The sequence below is a fragment of the Garra rufa genome, chromosome 18, assembly GCF_049309525.1.
Source record: "Garra rufa chromosome 18, GarRuf1.0, whole genome shotgun sequence".
Classification (NCBI taxonomy): Eukaryota; Metazoa; Chordata; class Actinopteri; order Cypriniformes; family Cyprinidae; genus Garra; species Garra rufa.
Genome location: NC_133378.1, coordinates 39891048 through 39911407, shown reverse-complemented (window position 1 = coordinate 39911407; position 20360 = coordinate 39891048). Strand labels below are relative to the sequence as shown.

General features: G+C 37.6%; 2 protein-coding genes across 2 annotated transcripts in view; one reads left to right on the top strand and one right to left on the bottom strand.

Annotated features, from left to right (window-relative positions):
- Nucleotides 1-621, top strand: part of LOC141290666 (ATP-binding cassette sub-family E member 1-like) — a 16369-nt gene extending 15748 nt beyond the window's left edge. The window contains exon 15 of the mRNA XM_073822769.1: nt 574-621. Within this exon, the coding sequence (XP_073678870.1) occupies nt 574-621 (48 nt within the window). The remainder of the gene's footprint in view (nt 1-573) is intronic.
- Nucleotides 622-1676: 1055 nt separating this feature from the next.
- Nucleotides 1677-19748, bottom strand: otud4 (OTU deubiquitinase 4). Its single transcript, XM_073822991.1, has 19 exons — nt 19271-19748; nt 17976-18059; nt 17818-17868; nt 16589-16635; nt 14473-14545; nt 14306-14387; nt 14077-14227; nt 12710-12767; nt 11071-11194; nt 10928-10992; nt 9379-9473; nt 7747-7865; nt 7414-7664; nt 7235-7319; nt 6908-6963; nt 4785-5682; nt 4000-4176; nt 3486-3526; nt 1677-3401 (listed from the first exon to the last, which is right to left on the bottom strand). The coding sequence occupies exons 1-19, from the start codon at nt 19424-19426 to the stop codon at nt 2334-2336; spliced, it is 3681 nt and encodes a 1226-aa protein (XP_073679092.1). The 5' UTR covers nt 19427-19748; the 3' UTR covers nt 1677-2333.
- Nucleotides 19749-20360: the final 612 nt, after the last annotated feature.

Sequence of the window (20360 nt, the reverse complement as noted above, 5' to 3'; positions counted from 1 at the left end):
AAAACCATATGGGCAGCCATGGCCTAATGGTGAGAGAGAGTTGGGCTTGTAACCCAAAGGTTGCTGGTTCGATTCCCCACACTGGCAGGAATTGAAGGTGGGGAATTGTGAAATGAACAGCACTCTTTCCACCTTCAATACCATGACTGAACTGCCCTTGAGCAAGGCACTGAACCCCCAGTTGCTCCCCAGGCACTGGAGCAATTACTGCTCGTGTGTGTGTGTGTGTGTGTGTGTGTGTGTGTGTGTGTGTGTGTGTGTGTGTGTGTGTGTGTGTGTGTGTGTGTGTGTGTTCACTTCAGAGGACCAATTTCAACAAGTATGGCTCACCATACTTGACAATACGTCACGACTTTCATATGTTTGATACATTTCAGTTTTAGTTGGAGAATGAGCCTATTTCCAAAAAAAGTGTATTGTTCCTTTAAGAAAATACATCTATATTAATTCAGAGGGGGTGTACTCACTTATGCTGTGTGCACTGTATGTCTAAATAGGAGGCTCACTTGATGGCCAGTGTTTGCCTTTGCACTAGTTAATAAAAAAAAACATGTTTCTGCTTTAACCTTAAAGGATGTGGAACAAAAGAAGAGTGGAAACTACTTCTTCCTGGATGACTGAAGATGCCATTTCACACAATTCCAGAAATGTAGCCGTTCAATATAACATCAGACCAGCGAACGCTGGCATGGCGGACTTACATGTTTGACTGAATTATCACCACCATCACCACTTCAAACATACAGCTTTGCTCCTCTCCTCTCAGCCATGGATCATCTGACATAAAGCCAAGCTTGTGAGGAGAGGATGTAATTTAAGAATAAAACTTGGAAAGCTGTATGTTTCTGGATGAATTATCGTTATCATTAACAACTGAAGTCCTTTCTGGTCACAAAGTGGTGCAAACCAACTTAGACACGCCAAACATGCAACTGTATATTTTGAATAAAATATTTTAATCGTGTTACACAATGTGTTACATCATATTCAATAACCTGTTTCCTCAAGAAAAGGCTTTTGCGTTTAACAGTCTTGTGAAGATGCAACTGAAGCGGTTCCATATTAAAACGCAGAACCAGCTACACGAAACCTGTTGTGTCAATGATATTGGGTGACACGTCTGTGCAGTGAGATTGTTTTGGAATAAACTGACTTTAAATGGAAAGACTGCAACTGAGAAAGATGTTCTTTGGCTTGTATTTGGTGTTTATTTGGCATCTTTTTCCACTGAAGACCATATTTGACAAAAGGCTGAGAGAAATATAAACGGTGTGGTCAAGCATGCATGTTGCTGAAAATACAGTTGCAATTAAAATAATTCAACTCCCTTGACCTGCAAGACATTTTGCTGCAGATAATGAAATTATGTGAAAACAATCCAACAAAGGCATCAGTATACCATTACATAGTTTATTAATACACAATTGAGTCATTCTGAGAATAATTGACAATTTTATTAAATAATCCTACAAATCAAAAATATTTAATATTGACATTAACACTTCTAGTATGACAGTAATCTGTTACAGATGCAAAAGTCTTAAATCTTCAGGAAAGCTTGTACTTTTAAAGTACTGATTTCTCTGGGGGGTTGAATAATTTTGATTGCAACTGTAAGTACATATATTAATTGAAGGGAATTGCAACTAAAAAATGGAAAGGTAATAACTGCGAAAGATATTCTTAATCTTTTATTGTTTGTTTGGTGTTAAAACAAAACCTTGGGTCAGAAACGTCATTTATTATAGGCATTTGGCATCAACATTCATTCAACAGACACCCCAGAACCCTGTGAAGGAGGTTAATGGCATGCAATAAAGGTGCAGGGAGAAACCAAATTTACAGAAAAAAAGGCACTTTCCTATGTCCGGTGAGATCCGTCAGCACTGCACTCACCTTGCAGCACAAAACAAATTGTTTCTGGATTCTGATTCAGATTTTTAAGACAGTCCTCTGAGAACCAGTCTAAAAAATACCCAAATTACAAGACTTCAGGGTTTCCAAGAAGTGCACAGATTTTAAACGCTTCATACATTCAACTCAATATAAAACCATGCTATGCATGTAGGGACAGTCCGACAAAACAATATTTATTATCTTTTATTACCAAAGCAAACACACACATTTTCACAGGGATTACTGGTACAGGTGAAACAGTTTAACTTTTAATGAAGAATGTGCAGGGGAAAAAAAGCCAGAAAACTGTTAAAAACATGGAATATACTACTAATCAATTCCACTTACCAAAAGCCACCCACAACCTCAAAACAACAGACTTTGTGTATTTGATATCATTGTTAACCCAAAACTGGTGTATATCCAGCATTTCAGCATCATTGATATGGTAACTGCATCGCTATCCTTGGACCTGAACCTCGTCTTGGATAATGTCTGTAGGACGACTGTTCATCTGGTCTGCCTCGGGCAGAATAATCTTTCCAGCCACGTTGGCCCCTGCCTCGATATCCTCCTCGGTCATCTTGGCCACGTCTTCCTCCACCCCTGTAAAAAGACTGGGTGACGCTGAGATCTAGATTAGGAAACTCCATCTCCTCCACCGACCACTTATCATTGGGAGAATATGGGTGGATGGAGCGAGAAGGGTCTTCTGCAATAGGACCAGCATGAAGGCTCTTTGGGAAGACTCCTCCTTGTTTTCCTAAGTTCCCATTGGTTAAAGGGCTCAATCCTGCCATCTCTCCTTGCAGTGGGCCAATCGTATAAGGTTGTACAAAGGGTGGAGGTTCCATTGTTGCCACTGAAACAGGAATATCTACAGGCTTGAAGTCAGTCAAATGAGGTTGGCCTCCGGGAAACCCAGCGGTCTTCTGCAAGGACCCAAACTGGGGGTTCACAGACCTCTGACCATTCCCTTGACCTCTGTCCACTGTTGGAGGAGGAAATGGCAAGACATCCATCCGACCATGAAGGCTATGGTTTAAGGCTTCAAACGGCACTGGAAGTGGCGTACGGTGGTATGACGGTGGATACATCTGATTCCCAGGGGGTGGATAGGGTGGTGCTGAAAACTGCACTGGGTGGGCAGCTGGGTAAGACCCAGTATAGGCACTTGGCCCAGAAGAAGCTGGCCAGTGCATTGGCGGCCTTTGTGGTAGAGGCATCGGAATGGATACGGGATGATTATTGTATGCTCCCAACTCTACAGGACCAACATGACCACTACCAGATGTTACAGGTGCAACGGGAGCATGGCTATCCAATGAGGTGTCTGGGACAGAGCTCAAATTCTGAGGAGGAGAAGGGTTTTCTGGTTGCCATGAAGTCACTGTAGGGTTAGTAGTTGATTCCGAGGAAGGAGGAGGCCCTCTAAGGTGCATCTGATAGGCTTGGTTTAGTGCACCAAGATAAACGATGGGAGGAAACATCGGCTGAGAGTATGCCTGAGGAAATTGGGAGTACATTACACTTTTATGGGATGGTCTTTAGTAAAGCAACAGATGCAAATAGTTGTCAAAACCATTTACCTTGACACCGAGGTTGAAGAAGAACCTGAGGATATTCATATCTGAAATAATATAAAATGCATTTCAAAGATTAAAATCATGAGTAAGACAGACTAAATCTAGAGTACCCAATCTTGATCTTGGAGGGCTGGTGTCCCCCAATTAGACACCTGAACCAGCCAATCAGGCTCTTACTAGGAATATTAGATACATTGCACCAGGTGTGTTGAGGCAAGTTGGAGCTAAACTCTGCTGGACACCAGCCCTCCAGGACCGATTTTGGGCATCCCTGGACTAAATAGACTTGAATAATGAGCTATATTTGAGAGGATATCCTAAATGTCGAGTTTTTGTTGCTATGCCACCCTTTCTAGTCTGTCAGTTTCACCAAAGACAGCAGACATCTTAAGTACAATTTGCCATAAAGTCTAACCTTTGGCTGCAAAAAGTTGTGGTACAAGGGAAAGTTTTTTTGGCCAAATACCAATATGTTCTTTATATACAGTATAAAATGGATCACTAGAGTTTTTATTACCATGTGGTAGGTCTTCTCCTTTTTGGGAAATGGAATAGGGGGGCAGCGGTTCCACCTCTCCCTTTTCATTCTTGGGGAATCCTGGATAAACTGGGTCCTGAAGGAGCTGAGACCATTGGAGATGAGGGTAGGGGAGTTGTTGAGGTTGGGATGGGTGGTCAGGACCAGGTGCTAAACCTGAAGGAAAAGATATATTTCTGTTATATTCTGTTACCCCTTTCCCACCAAGGCAGTCTGAGTCCTGGTTTGAGGCCAGAGCCTGGTTATAAATCGGATCTTTGTCTTTTGACACCCAGGCCCCATTTCACCAGCAGGAACTGGGTGCTAGTTCAGAGATAGGACTAGTTGGCTTGACTGGTGAGCCTTCTAAGAACTGGTTTGCTTTTTTTACGGGCTAGAGAGCCACCTCAGTGTCAGGTCTTACGTCACAGAATAAGTCATCTTTTCCAGCAACGCTAGTGCAGGAGCGCCAAACACAACAGGCATGCTCTAGATGCATCGCACGTGAGTTTATGTTTGGCTCTGCTACTCTAGCATTGCTGGGAAAGATAAGACAAGAAGATCTGGCTCTGGCTTGAAAGACAAACCGGTTCTTAGAAGCCTCACTTGTCAAATCAACTCCGAACCAGCAACAGCACTGGCTCTGAACTAGCTCTCAGTTCATAAAACTCTGATCAGCTGAGTCTACTATAAAGTCAATATTTGCAAGCACTATTTACTAATAAAATAAGACGCATTTCAAAAAACGCCATGTCCGAGACTGAACTCCATTAGACAAAACTTACCAGAGGCAGGCATGGCTGTTTCACATGGTTGTGGATCTGATGGGCTGAGAGAGGACTGAAGAAAGTCTGGAGGTGGAGCATGGGGAAGACCAGACGAAGGAGATATGGAGGTAGGAGGAGCATGGGGAAGAGGGATTGAAGTCACAGTAGTATGAGGGTCTACAGTCGTTTGAGCAATTGGTGGATCACTGCTTCTATCAATAGGAAGGGTGGCAGAAGACTGATCTGGGGCATCTAATATAGGAGCAGGAACCTGAGCTGGGGCTGAAATAGGTATTGCAGAGGGTGGTATACAAGCTGGAGCGGAAACAGGAGCCAACGGGGTGGTTTGAATGGATGGGGTTGCCTCAATAGAGGCACATGGGACTAATTCAGAAGGTGCAAGAGTAGTTTGAGTTGGGACAGCAGTTGGTACATGGACAGGAGTGATAGGAAATGCAACTGAGCTTATCTGAGAAGGTATTTGAGTGGACTGGGAATTAAGGTCAGATGTGGAGAGCGCTACGGTAGGCACTGGGACAGCTTGTGATGAGGGCTCGGAAGGTTTCGGAGCAGGTGTAGACTGAATAGTGGCAGGGGTGGTACCAGAGACTGCTCCTGTCACAGAGATGGACGGTAAAGGGGCTAAAGTGGACACTGGGGCAATCTGACTATTGTCAGGACCTCGAGCAGAGCTAGTCTTGGGTGGGATAGGGGTCTTTTTAATTGGCTCAGGAGCAGACTGATTAGGACCGAGGGCTTTAGCAGATTCAGACTGGGATAAAGATGGGGCTTTTTTGGAGTGAGATGAGATGATGATAGCAGGAGGTGGAGAAGGAGAGGCAGGGGTGGGTTTCTCCTGTACTTTCTCTTTTATTGCTGAAGAGGGTTTCTGCCCTGGCTCCTCAGAAACCTTTACCTAGATTAAAGTATGAACCAATGGTTGGTTAGAACAGAACAACTTTGGTTAATATGGAAGTGGCAATATATATTGCAGTGGTTCTCAACTTTTTCGCATCTTCCTGGAGAGTTTAGTTCCAACCTTGATGAAACTCTGTAACTCCCTTCCTGTAACTATCTTGATTAACTGGTAATCCTGAAGAACTTGATTAGCTGGTTCTTGTGTTTTATTAAGAGTTAAACTCTAGCAGTGGTTCTCAATTCCAGTCCTTGTGTACCACTGCTTTATGTCTCTCTTATTTAACACATCTGATTCAGATAATCAGCTCATTAGAAGAGAACTCCATGCATGAACTGTCTGGCATGGTCCCTACACAGTGTTCTTTGCTCCCTACTCCCTGAGCATGGGAAATCCGTTGGAAGTTTACTTCACTGTGGAACATTCATTCATGGATGTGCACTATGCAATGGCCTGCAGCGTCTTCAGTGCCCTCTGAATGGAGCAAATACACTCCTTTCGAACTGGAATCATGGCAAAATATTGTGATGTCCAGTTTGCAGTGCACTTCCGGTCGAACAGAAAAAACATCTAAAGGGATAAGAGATGCACACAAAATGTGCAGAGTGGTGGTATGTGAGGACTAGAATTGAAAAACGCTGCTCTACAGGAAAGACTACAACACTTTCTAGTATACTTGATCTTGGCAGAACCTAAAAGTCATTGTCTACAGCATGGGTGTCGAATCCTTTTCCTAGAAGGAAATCCGACGTGTGAACTTGGGGCAGATCGATCTGTTAAAATTAAAAAGGCCATTCCATAAATTTTTTCCTGGTTGATTCCACAAATATCCTAACTCAGAGTTATCACAGCATTAACTCTGCAGGACAGTGGTCCTTCAGCAACAGGATTGGACATCTCTGGTCTAAAGACATGTTTGAATCTGTTTAAGCCTAGTCTACATGTACACAGGTAGTTCTCCACATGAAAACACAAAAACGTACTACTAAGCCCTGTCAAGAGCATGCCAAACTAACAGGTGGCGATATAACCCTAACTGTAAAGCCATGTTGGCCAATCAGAAGCCTGAAAAAAGCATGGTTTCTGTTTTTTACAAAATCTTCACTCAGGCAGGAGTTTTCAAAAAGGTTCCTTTTTTAGTGACCTGATACTGCGTTTCCTGTGTGGATGAATGACGGAACCACATAGAAAAACTGGTTTTGGAAATGACTCAAATGTATCTCACCCCATGTTTTTTATCAGTGGCACTCTTCTGTCTCTGTACAGGCCCCTGGGGTGTTTCTGAAAGCCAAAAAAATAAAATAATAAACTTCAGGATAATGATTACACATGAATGAAAATATAATTGGCTAAATGATCAATGTAAAGGAAGTGCATTAAGTTATACAGAGACTTTTTCCTTGGTTGATCATGGCTGTCCATTCTACTGTAGATTTAAACTCATGTATGAAGCATTGGTATAAGTAGACAAACACACTCATAAGCCCAGAATTTCTTTAGCCTATGATGTTGTTACATCTAGATATGAAAGGGGCGGAGCTTCGCCGCTCACCCGTCTCTGAGACATGCTCCTTTTGATCCTTCTTCCGGGAGCCTATCTTTTCCCCTTCTTTCTTTATGACTTCACTAGGAGTGGCCTGAATTGAAAAGAAAAAATGCATTCAAATCTTTGTTATCAAAAGTGAAGTACTTTCCAAGTTTCAAGTGTAATTGCATTTGCAATGGCTTTACCGTTTGGGGACTTGCTCCCAATGAGGGGAAGTTGTGCTCGTCTTTGTGCAGGCGCTCCAATATGGCGCTCTCCTTTTCCTCCTCGGGAAGCATACACACAGGACTGCTGCGCTGATCGGACCGCCTGAACTTGTTTTTCGTGTCATCTGGGGTGGCCTGCGGAGGCCAGGAGTGTTGCTTATGCACACGGCCGCTGGGCACCGGCTGGGATGGCGTTTTGTTTGATCTCCTATTTCCTCTGCTCTCCCAATCTGCATAAAGGATTCCAATGCGAACACTGAGCGTGTGTGTTTTAAAGTCACTCAATTGTGTTTTGATTTGGAAAGAACATACCAGAGGACATCTGTGTGCTGTTGTTTGGTGCAGTATGTCTTCTGCCCCTTTCTGACACTGTCTGCCATGACCGAGTGCCTTCAGATGGAAGACGCAAACTCAACAACGGCACGGTTTCTCTAAACACACAAGCAAGAGTGTTAGATGTAGTAGCAATTCTATAATGCTACAATGTATACTACATTTACATTTAGACATTTAACAGACGCTTTTATCCAAAGTGACTTACAATAGAGGAAAATGGAAGCAATCAAAAATCAACAAAAGAGCAATAACATGCAAGTGTTATGGCAAGTCTAATTTAGCCTAATGCATCTAAAAGGGCAAGTTTTTTAAAGAATAGAATTACAATAGAGGGTGCTAGAGTCAAAGGTCAAATAAAGATGGAGGAGATGTGTTTTTAGCCGATTCTTGAAGATGGCTAAGGACTTAGCTGTTCAGATTGAGTTGGGCAGGTTATTCCACCAGGAGGGTACATTTAATGTGAAAGTCTGTGAAAGTGATGGGATAGGATGGCACAATAATGGGCCGTTCACTTGCAGAATGCAAGCTTCTAGAGGGCACATAAGTCTGAAGTAATGAATTTAGGTAAAGGGGTGCAGAGTCAGTGGTGGTTTTGTAGGCAAACATTAATGCCTTTTATGAATTTCATGCGAGCAGCTACTGGTAGCCAGTGCAAATTGATGAAGAGAGGTGTGACGTGGGTTCTTTTCAGCTCATTAAAAATTAATCTTGCTGCTGCATTCTGGATTAATTGTAAAGGTTTGGTAGAACTGGCTGGAAGACCTGCCAAAAGAGCATTGCAAAAGTCCAGCCCGGACAGAACAAGAGCTTGAACAAGTTCTGAAACATATTTTGAAAGAAAGGGCCTGATCTTCCTGATGTTGAATAAAGATAATCTGCAGGATCGGGCAGTTTTAGCAATGTGCTCTGAGAAAATCAGCTCCAAGGTTTCTGGCTGTTTTTGAAGGAGTTATGGTTGTGAAAGTTATGGAGTGAAATTGTGATGAAACGATTTGTTACTTCTTCAATCTTGTTCTGGTTGTATACTGCATATTTTAATATGCTAAATGAATTTGGCCATTCTGGCATTTCTTGCATACAAAAAATTTTTATGAGCAGCGTACATACTGCATACTACTTTAAAAAAAAAAATAGTGGTTAGTAGAGTCTACACTGCATAAAAATGCTTTTCTTTTTGCCTTGTTTCCAGCTGAAATATCTAAAAAAAATTAAATCAAGAAGGATTTTCTAGACAAGTAAAAATTATTTTCTTGCTTTCCGAAAAAACAAGTCAAAATTAAGTGACTTTTTGCTTAGAATAATAAAATAATCTGCCGATGGTGTAAGAACAAAAATCTTATTTCAAACAGAAAACAAGATTATTTTTCTTACCCCATTGGCATTTTGGATTTTTTTTTTTGCTTGTTTCAAACAAAAACACACTTAATTTTGACTTTTTTTTTTAAACAATTTTTTAATTTTTACCTGTCTAGAAAATCCTTGATTTTTTTATATTTTGGCTAAGAGCAAGAAAAAAATAAATAAGAAAAGCATTTTTTTCAGTGTATGAAAACACCTACACATTTGCAAAAACACACACACACACACACACACACAAAAAACACATACTGTTTGTTGAGTTCCTCAATAAACACAGTGACTGGCCCATTGTCAGGACTGACTTCCTGAACGTAAGCATTATAGAAGCGATTATTCAGCTGCACCTGAGAAACATCAAAAAGAGAACAAAATCAAGACAGTTCCTTTACAGAATAATACATATCATTTGAATAGCTTTTCACTTAGCTCAAAGTGAACAACATATTCTGTAAAATAAAATAAAAAAAAAAACATTCAAATCACACAAATATATGGGCCATTCTGCATAATTGCTGTTGTCCCATTAAAAACACATTTAACCCTCTATGGTATGCATTATGTTCAAAGTTATTATTACATGAAATAGCTTCAATTATACAAATCAAAACAAATTTTTTTAGGGCTTGGGGGGAGTTTATGAAAATGTTCCTAATGTACCACAATGGAAAATGGCATTTCTTTTAGAAATTGATGCATTCAATCTTAACTTCCCTCAAAATCCGTCACACACATACACATGCACAAACACATGTGTTGCCATATGGCAACATTGATATTCCCTCATTTTACAGTAAAACTGTTAGATAATGTTGATTTGTGAATAGAAATATGTAATTTACAAACCAAAGATGATGAAAAAAAAATCCAACTTGAGAGAAAATGTTCAGAAATGTCAAGAAGTGTTGATCTCTGAATGCGAATGAATGGACTCCATAGGACGAAATATTAGGCTTATATGAGGCTCTTACTAGAAGGTTAATGTTGTTTTTCACTTGCGACAAAACAATGAATTAGCCGTGCATTTATATGGAAATATGCTTTAGGAGCTATCCATCCTCGCATTCGGAGATCGACACTTCTTGACTGGCAAGACGGCCGCGAGCGAAAACTCAAACAGTGAAAGTAAGTTGTTCAAAACCTTTCTTTTTAGTAAACTCTGTGTGCACAAACAATGTTCTCAATGCTGGAGTTCATGTGTAGAGACCCAGGCGATACATCGAGCAAAGTTTCATGGTGTGTCGAGTCTTCTTAGTGTTGTAATCACAAAATCATCCCAAAAACGTCTTGTTTGTCGTAATTATGCTTTTAGATATAAGTTTGTCTCGTTTACAGTAAAAAAATAAATAAAAAACAGCCTAGGTTGTATTTTGGCAATAGTAATACTTTAATAGGTCAATATAACCCTTTAAATTAAATTATTATTACTGTGTTTCGGTAGTGTCAAATTTAGGGAGAGGACAAATATTCCAAAACTTTCCAAAAATTCACTTACAAATTACTAGAAATTTGTACGTTGGATATTATAAAGTTTGCATACAAACACATTTTTGGGAAAAATAATTTTTTTTTTTTCAAAACGTTTCCAACTCTGAATTTGGAACAGTTCTATAGAATGGTTCATATGGCAAAATATCATAAAAAAAAATAAAACAATAAATAATAAAAATGACTAATAACACACTACCATTTAAAAGTTTGTGGTTAAAAATATTAATCAAATGCAACTTAAAAAAAAAAAAAAAAAAAAAAAAAAGTCAAATGCTTTTTAAAAATGTAAAAATGTCAACACATTGCTAACCTTGCACTTATCTCCGACAGAATACTGCATTCCTGCGGCTATGCAGAAATCCCGCTGCTGTTGAACTAAACACACACATAATTATTAAAAAATATTTTTCAAACAAAATGCGAACAGTAACAAAAAAAAAGTAGATGAAGTACTTCGTTTAGAACGGAGCCACACGTCATACTCCACGTTCCTGTAGAGGGCGGGGTTTAGGGACTTCTGCACTTTAGTGGACAGAAGGTCACGCCCCCTTCCTCGAGACTGGCCCCTCCCACGACCCTGAAGTGCAGAGATAGACTATCATTAAAAACACTGAAACGAAGCGATTTCAATCTTTGAAGAGCAGGTCATATGAGTTTTCAAAAAATATATTTGCAGTTTGTAAAAACAGCTATCCTTCAATGTAAGCAGTAAGCAGTTGTCATTCGAAAAAGTGCACTATACATAAAGTTATACACTAGTTAGTGTGTTTAGATCATGTGAAGAAGACGCTGTTTTGTTTTCACTGGTGAAAGATGATGAGGTGAAGAATCAATGGTTAAAATTAATAACTCTACAGCTGTGCAATAAAATTCACTTCAAAGATTCACTTTTCATTCATAAATCCTCTTCACGGAAAACATCTTTTTAAGATGAAAATTAGACTAATTAGAATAAAATTAGATGAAATGACTCATTAAACCAGAAGATGGCAGCAAAGGATCAATCATTGGCTGCAGCTGCCATTTCAACTCCATAGTTTTTTCAAGACGTCTTGCTTTTCGGTTTATTATAAAATTACTAGCATAATAAATTGTAGTACTTTTACCGCACTGAAGTATATAGTATAGCAAGTGCAGAAAGTCATTAAAATAAATAAATTAAATAAATAAGCTCAGACACAAAGTATAGACAGCCTATAAAGATGAATTATTTAAATACTTATATATAGTTCACTACAAATGAAATAAGTTAAATATTTATGGTATAAGAATTAAACTATGCACTCAATATGAATCCATATGAATTTGAAATATTTGATTTCTTTTAAGCTTTATCTTGAACTGTAAATGCTATTAAACAGCCTATATTTAACCAACACAAACCTGTTACTGCTGTAGTTTTGTTACTCTGAATTTAGTTTAATGCACAGCTCTTTTTTTGACATCAGCTTGTCAGATGTTTCGTCCGGTTATTACTGTCAATCATAGCAATGGCTCGCGCATATTTAGCCGATTTAATTGCATATTTGTCATTCTTGAAACGGTATACATGGAATTTGGTCCTCTTAGACAAAACTTTTCTTCGATTGTGAATGGATTATGTTGAGAAAATTGGTCAATTGCTACTCAAAACTAGCTCAATTGTGTTTCAAGGGGGATCTTCCATTAAAAATTTCAGGGTTTAATATACAAGCTTTTTGCCGGGGTTCCCCTGGTAAATTTCCACTCCAGGCGCTAAACATGACGTTATTGCGGTCACTTTCAACACAGATGGTAGCACTCACTAACTTGTTCAAGTACTCCTCTCTGTGCCAATCATAACAGGCTTGGCCAGCTGACCAATCAGAGCTGAGTAGGCTTATGGAAGGGAGGGGTTTACAGACATTATGCTCAAAGCTGCTTTGAATGAACCATTTCAAATTCATTGACAAATTACTATGTATAAATGTATATTCTGAGAAAATTGCAATGTTTTCTGAGATGCATGTAAACCTGTTGTAGAGGACTCCAACACATTATTAGGACTCCTTAAACAAAACATATGACCTGCCCTTTAAGAGAAACAGAGATGTAAAGTGAGAAAGAAATCCACCCTCTGCGGCTGTCGGACGTTCATCCCATTGGCTGGCTTTTCTCTGGCTTCACCTGACCTAGCAAAACCAAACACACCAACATATTTACAACATACAAGTTAAATTTGGTACATATTGCTGAGTAAAGAAGAATATTAAAGGGGTCATATGATGTGGTTATTAGTATGAGTCATTATAATCAGGAGTTATGTCCCCACTGGTGGGGGACAAATGCCTTGTTTATATTGGGTTTTACTGTTTTGGTCTGGTCACGCTGAGAAGTGGCATCACAACATGGTAACATTTCTGTCATACGCTTGAGGTATTCAGCCAATGACAACGCACCCTATAGCTGGCCAATCAGAGAACTGAGAACCTTGGTTTTCATCAACGATGAGTTTTGTAAAAATCGAAACGTTTCAGAAAGGCGGGGCAGAGAGGAGCAACAATAATGTACAGTATGTGGAAAATAGAGGTTTTTTAACCTAAAACTGCATAAACACATTACATTACAACAAATACACAAAATAATGCTCTTATTAGCAACATCATATGACCCCTATAAAAAAAACTCTGTTATGCCAACAATAAACATTTGCTGAAAATGTACTCTCCCATAAGTCATCAGAGATGCAGATGAGTTTGTTTCTTCATCATATTTGCAGTAAGGTGGCATCACATCATTTGCGCACCTTTGGAGTGAATGGGTGCCGTCAGAATGAAAGTCCAAACAGCTGATAAAAACATCACAATAATGCACAAATAATCCACACCACTCCAGTCCATCAGTTAACATCTTGTGAAGCCCAAATCTGTGTTTGCAAAAAGCAAATCCATCATTAAGATGTTTTGACTTCAAACCAAAATCCTCTAGCCATAATATAACTTTCTCCAGCAAAAGTCATCTGGTCTGAATCAGAAGAGAAATCTGCACAGATCAAGCATGGTTTACAAAAAAAAAAAAAAAAAAAAAAAACCCAGCTCTAAACAAATATGTGAGTAGATTTTGATGTGAGAGACAACAGGAGGAAACATCATTAAAAATATAAAATTTATACTTTCGTCAAAAAGCAGCCAGTTAGAAGTTAAAATTGTCTTAATGATGGATTTCTTTTTTACAAACATGCAGCTTTTGGTTTCTCAAGATGTTAATTGATAAACTGAAGTGGTGTGGATTACTTGTGGACTATTGTGATGTTTTTATCAGCAGTTTGGACTCTCATTCTGACGGCACCCATTCACTGCAGAGGATCCATTGGTGAGCAAGTGACGTAATGCTACATTTCTCCAAATCTGATGAAGAAACAAACTCACCTACATCTTGGATGGCCTGAGGCTGAATATATTTTTTAGCAAATTCATTATATTCGGGTGAGCAAATACATACCAGAACTCATCTTCCTCCAGGTCAGACTCTTCGCTGCTCTTGCATTCCTCCGAATCCAGTCTATCTCGTCCTTTCCCTCCTTTCATACATGAACCTAAAACACTGCGTTCGGTGCCACACACTCGATCATACAGCAGCTCATACAGGATCGCTAGAAACACAGAGACAGATTAGTGTAATTCTGTTCCTCAACAGCATTATATCTTTAAATAAATGAAACAGCACTCACATTGACACACAGCAGCACTTTTCTCAAAAGATTGTGGATAAACACTGTCATAATGGTTTCCATTAAGGAAGCACAGGTGCACCTGAGAGAGTAAGAGTGTTAGGAAACAAATGACATACATTATAAAATCTAAAGACTAAAAATCTAGCATGAAACCATGTCTGCACCTTTTTAGGGAAGCCATTCTCTGTGATGTTAACGGGGGGCTGATCGGGCTCCTGGAAAATAACGAAATCATGCCTGGAAGGAGGAATCATTACATCATCAGTTCCTGTCTTTCTTTCTTCAATCACAAAGAAATTATGTTTTTTTTAAGGAAAACATTTCAGGATTTTTCTCCATATAGTGGACTTGAATAGTGCTTAACATATTGAAGGTTAAAAATGCAGTTCCAATGCAGCTTCAAAGGGCTCTACACAATCCCAGCCAAGGAACAAGGGTATTATCTAGCAAAAAGATCGGTCATTTTCTTAAAATATTTTTTTTTTTTATAAAATTTTGACTTCAAAAGCTCGTCTTGCCTTGCTCTGCAATATGCATTCGTACCGTTAGGGTATGTTAAAAAACTAATTTTCTCCAATTTCAAATTGTTCTAGACCACTGTTTTACTTTTTTTTTTTTAAAGGGCTGTTTGATCTTCTTTGCATGTTCACTTTGTAAACACTGGGTTGGTACTTCTGCAGCGATGTAGGATGATTTTAAAGTTGGAGGAGAAAATGAGATGGGAGTTTTTCAACATACCCTAACTGTGTTGAACCAGAGTACACACAGAGCTAGACAAGATGAGCATTTCAGGTTAAAAAGTACATAAATTGTAATTTTTTTTTAGAAAATAACTGATCGTTTCGTTAGATAAGACCCTTCTTCCTTGGCTGGGATTGAGTAGAGCCCTTTGAAGCTGCACTGAAACTGCATTTTTAACCTTCAATCCATTGAGCACCATTGAAGAAAAAAACAGAAATATTTTAAGACAGACATGAACATCGTGGATGACATGGGGATGAGTAAATTAGCAGGAAATTTTTAGGGACGCACTGAATGTTCGGCAACCAAATTTATTGCCAAAATAGCAAAAAAAACAAAAAAACAAGCTCTTTTGGTGTTTGACAGAATAAGTGAAAAGGCTGAACAGACAGAGAGAGACTGTTTAGAAGCACACTGCATGTCTTCGATGAGAAAAGAAAGGGCTGGTTGTTGCTGGTTAATGTATGATGGCTTAAAACGCAAAATAGCCTTAAACCCTAACTGTACATAAAAAAAACACATGCCTGATTCAAGAAGGGGGTCTTAAAAATGGCCAAAGAATATTATTTTATTAACTTCTTCATAGAAGTTAAATTGTGCTTTGTTGGTAGGCTATAATGTCTACAAGAATGTGAAAAATGTTTAGTGTTAAGTAAATCATAAGTTTAAATCGTTGTTTTTTAATTTGAATTTTTTTTAATTTTTTGAAAAGCAAGACAAAACTGTAAAAAGCATATTTGGGCTATTTAATTTATGCAATGGTGAAAAAAAAAAATCGGCAAAATACATGCGGAAAAAATGCGGAAAACCGTGTTTGGTAATCAGCCTTTGGCCCAGTTTTTCATTTTATTAAGCTTCAGCTTTGGTCGAGAATTTTCATTTCGGTGCATCCCTAGAAATCTTCAGTTTAGAAGTGGAATAATCCTTTAAAAATACAATTCAATTATGTGAAGCCAGAAGTCAGAGAAAATCTTTTGCATAGAAAAAACATTTGCATAGGGCTTTTTGTTGATTGTCATATTTGTTCCATCAGGCTTTTATGGCTCATATAGACTGATATAGTATTATAGTATTATAATTGGTGACTCAAACTGACAAACTGCAATGCAATCCGATGATGATTGAGAGATGAACAAATAAACATTCCTCAAAAGATGTGAGATGTTTTGCTCAACTTATTCTTACATTTACTTGATAAAAATCTGTAAATATTCATGCATTGATAATCTTGTTGACAATATGATGTGTTTGCACTTCACAATTTGAAATGTCAGAAAGCTGATTGCAACCCTAATTAGAATAAGATTTTATTTTTAATGCCAATAAATCTCATTTGTGATCAAATTTATGTAAGCGAGCATAATGCACAACTGGCTACAGCTCTTAAATAATCAATAACATTTAGCAGACGACCAATAATAAAGCAACTTCATGAGAGCTGGCCATAAAATCGCTGTCCGAGTGATTGAAGTGTAATGGCAGACAGTTCATACCTTAAAATATGCAGTTAAAATAGTTAAATACATGTAATATTCTTACTTATAGAGCTGAGCCAAAGCTGTGATCTCTACCTGTCCAACCCAGCTCTAAACAAATGGAAGAATATTAGAAAAAAAAAGAGAGTGCATGTTAAAAAATGTCAACATTTTATTACTAATTGTGACCCTGGACCACAAAACTTAAGTTGCATGGGTATTTTTGTAGCAATAGCCAAAATTACATTATATTTTTTCTTTTATGCAAAAAATCATTAGGATATTAAGAAAAAATCATTTTCCATGAAGATATTTTGTAAATGTCCAACCATAAACATTTAAAAAACTACTTTTTGATTAGTAATATGTGACCCTGGACCACAAAACCAGTCTTAAGTCGCTGGGGTATATTTGTAGCAATAGCCAAAAATACATGGTATGGGTCAAAATTTTAGATTTTTCTTTTATGCCAAAAATCATTTAGAAATTAAGTAAAGTTCATGTTCCATGAAGATTTTTTGTAAAATTCCTACTGTAAGGCAAGGCAAGGCAAGGCAAGGCAAGTTTATTTATATAGCACATTTCATACACAATGGTAATTCAAAGTGCTGTACATAAAAAGGAGTTAAAATCACAACAGCAAACAAATCATAAAAATTTAAAATAATAATCACACTAATAACAATAAAAACTGAATTTAGGAACATTTCAGATGATTTATCTTTATTTTTAAACCTTTATTTGAATATGGCAACATAATATCGCCCTCTACAATATTTTATCATTAATTCTCTGACAGAGACTCCTCCCCTATCAGCCAATCACTGTGTGCATAGTTAATGAGCATGCTGACATCATCCATGGCAACAAGGTCAACCCCGCCCTTACTCTTAGTTTAAGACTTCTCTCTATTACTTAGTAAAAGTTTGTCTCAGCATCTTTTTGAATAGGTTTTAAGAGAAAACTCTTAGCTAAATTTTTTTTACTGCTATTTAGGAGAACTCTTAGTGATAAGATAAAATGTTTTGTGAATACAGGCCCTGATTTTCAAATATTTGTATCTCGGCCAAATATTGTCCTATCCTAACAAACCATACATCAATGGAAAGCTTATTTATTCATATATAAATTACAAAATATGACCGGTTTTGTGGTCCAGGGTCACAATTTATCTGCAATCACAACCAAAACAAAGCTGAAAATGTTTTAATGAGAAACTAGTGTTCAAGCTAAAGCATTTTGGATGGAAGCATCTGAATAAATACACAATGTTTTGTTAGTTCCACTTGTTACCTGAGGGTCCTGTAAATTCTCCAGGTATTTCTCAAAATTGCCTTCAATAAACTACCAAAAAAAAAAAAAAAAACTTGTTTAATACAATATTATGCTCTCAAAGCAAATGTATACATATGAATTTACACAAATGTGAAATGCATTTCGTGTAGTCTCACCAGCTCATAGGTTGATCGGTTCAGTTTCAGATAATTCACACAGGCCGAACGCACTTTTGTGTGTAAACCTTGACAGTTCAACACCTGTCAATCAAACACACAATGTTGTCAGTCTGTGCACTTTATATGTTATGAAATGATTTATAAACAGTAAAATGTGTTATGAGACGTCGACCTGAGTCAGACACATTCACTTCATTGCATTCCTTCATTCGGCTGTCATAACCCGGAAAAACAGGTTTATCGAAACACAACGTACTGAAATCAAGTTTTAAATGCAGACTTCTTGAATGATGATTCAGCATTACCTTACTTCTTATATACGAGTAAAAAAATTCTTACTGACAAATGGGCAAAACCTAGGATAGTGACTGACAAATTTTAAAAATTTAAAATTACAACTAATTAGTATTTGGGGTGAAAGTAATTTGTCTTTAAATAATGTGATAAATTGATTTTTGTTGTAAATATGCCTGACAAGTGTGTTACACTGAATAACATTTCAGTGGGTGTCTTCTGTAAATAATATATATATATATATATATATATATATATATATATATATATATATATATATATATATATATATAATACAATAAAAAATTATTATTAAATATTTTTCCAAATTAATATTTAATTAAAAAAATATTATTCAGTCAGACTTACATACAACAGTTCCCAGACATATCCTTAAATCAACTAAAACTAATATCAGTAATGTTAATATAAATAAAATATATAATATTTAATAAAACACCTAAAATACCAATAAATAACATTGATCATTACATAATTTTACAAACCTGCATAATATCTAAATAAAACTAATATTTGAATAATATTAACAATTCATATCACACACAGAAATTAAGTAAAATCAATAAAACCTAACGAAACTCATAATTATAGTTTACCGGTATATGTTCATTTCATACAGTTTACAGATTAATTAAATAATCATTGTGTTCATTTTAGTGTATATGTTAGCATAAGCTGCTAGTATGCTAAAGCTAATTAGCGTTAGATAACAAAAAAGTGACTTAGGCAAAGCGTAAAAGATTACAAACCGTAACATTTAGATCACACTTGGTAAAAATACAAAGCAATACGTATTATCGCTGTGATTTTGTGTGACATTTTAGATTATTTAATCGTACAATGTGACACTACGGCGGTTAAGGAAGTTTTAGATGTATTTATACAACTTAGTCATGATTTGTTGCATGCGTTTGCGTTTATAAACATTAAATTCGTGACACATTATTTGGGATTATGAAGCTTAAAACCAGTCTGACCTGTTCTGCCACGGCCCTGAACAGACACGACCCATCCTTGGCGATCTTTTTGCGGTAAAAGCCCAGCGAGCGCAGGTACTCGTCCATGCGGCTTTCGTGCGTCCTGTCACCGGCCAGCTGCTGCTGCGCGTCCGCCGATGGCGCCCGGAGCTCCATGATGATCGGCTCCAAACGATACAATCACACTATATCTGAAGACAGAGTTTCCTTACCATCCCTGCACTCTCTCTCTCTCTCTCTCTCTCTCTCTCTCTCTCATAAAGAGGGATTGTATTTATTCGCTTTAGATTTAGTGCAAAGGAAAGTTTCGAGCCTCAGGCGCGGCACCGTCGACACTCGCTTCCTCCAAACAAACGCGTTCAGTGCTGCAATATTTTATCCCTAATGATCAGCAGGACGTAAAGCAGATAAATGTGTAGATTTCTGAAGCTATTAGGACACAAATTAGAACATAAAAGGAATCCAGTGAACGCTGGGAGACGCTGGGAGATGTAGGCGAAAAGGAAAGTGAAACTACACGCCCCAAGCTGCATCTATAAGCACAAGAGCAGAAATGAAAGAGAAAGAGTGGTTTGAAAGAGAGTAAACAAGGCAATAAATACTTATATTTATTTACTCACGTTATCTGTGACACTGACATAAAAGAGGAAGAACAAATGGAGGATAAATAATTAGATCTTTATGTAAACATATCTTGATAGATCTCTTTCATTTTATAGTTAATTCTAGATCCTGATTTTAAATCAGTTATTTAATAATCTTTTGCTGTAGTGTGTCAATAGGAAATAACAGTTTGCATTTTCCAAACATTCATTTTGCCATTAATTGTACAAATCCAGAAAGACTTTTGTTTGCATAAGGAGTCTGACAACATCCTATGCTCCACACAGAGATCAGGGCCCGTATTCACAAAACATCTTACGGCTAAAAGTACCTCTTAACTCAGCGATTTAGGAGAAAATCTTAAAAATAATGGCCGTGTCAGACCTAAATTTAGGACTCCTAAATTTTTATTCTATTTCACATAGCATTTTAGCGCTAAAACTAGCTCCTAAAGCTGGGAAACATTAGGAGTAAGTGAAGAGGACTC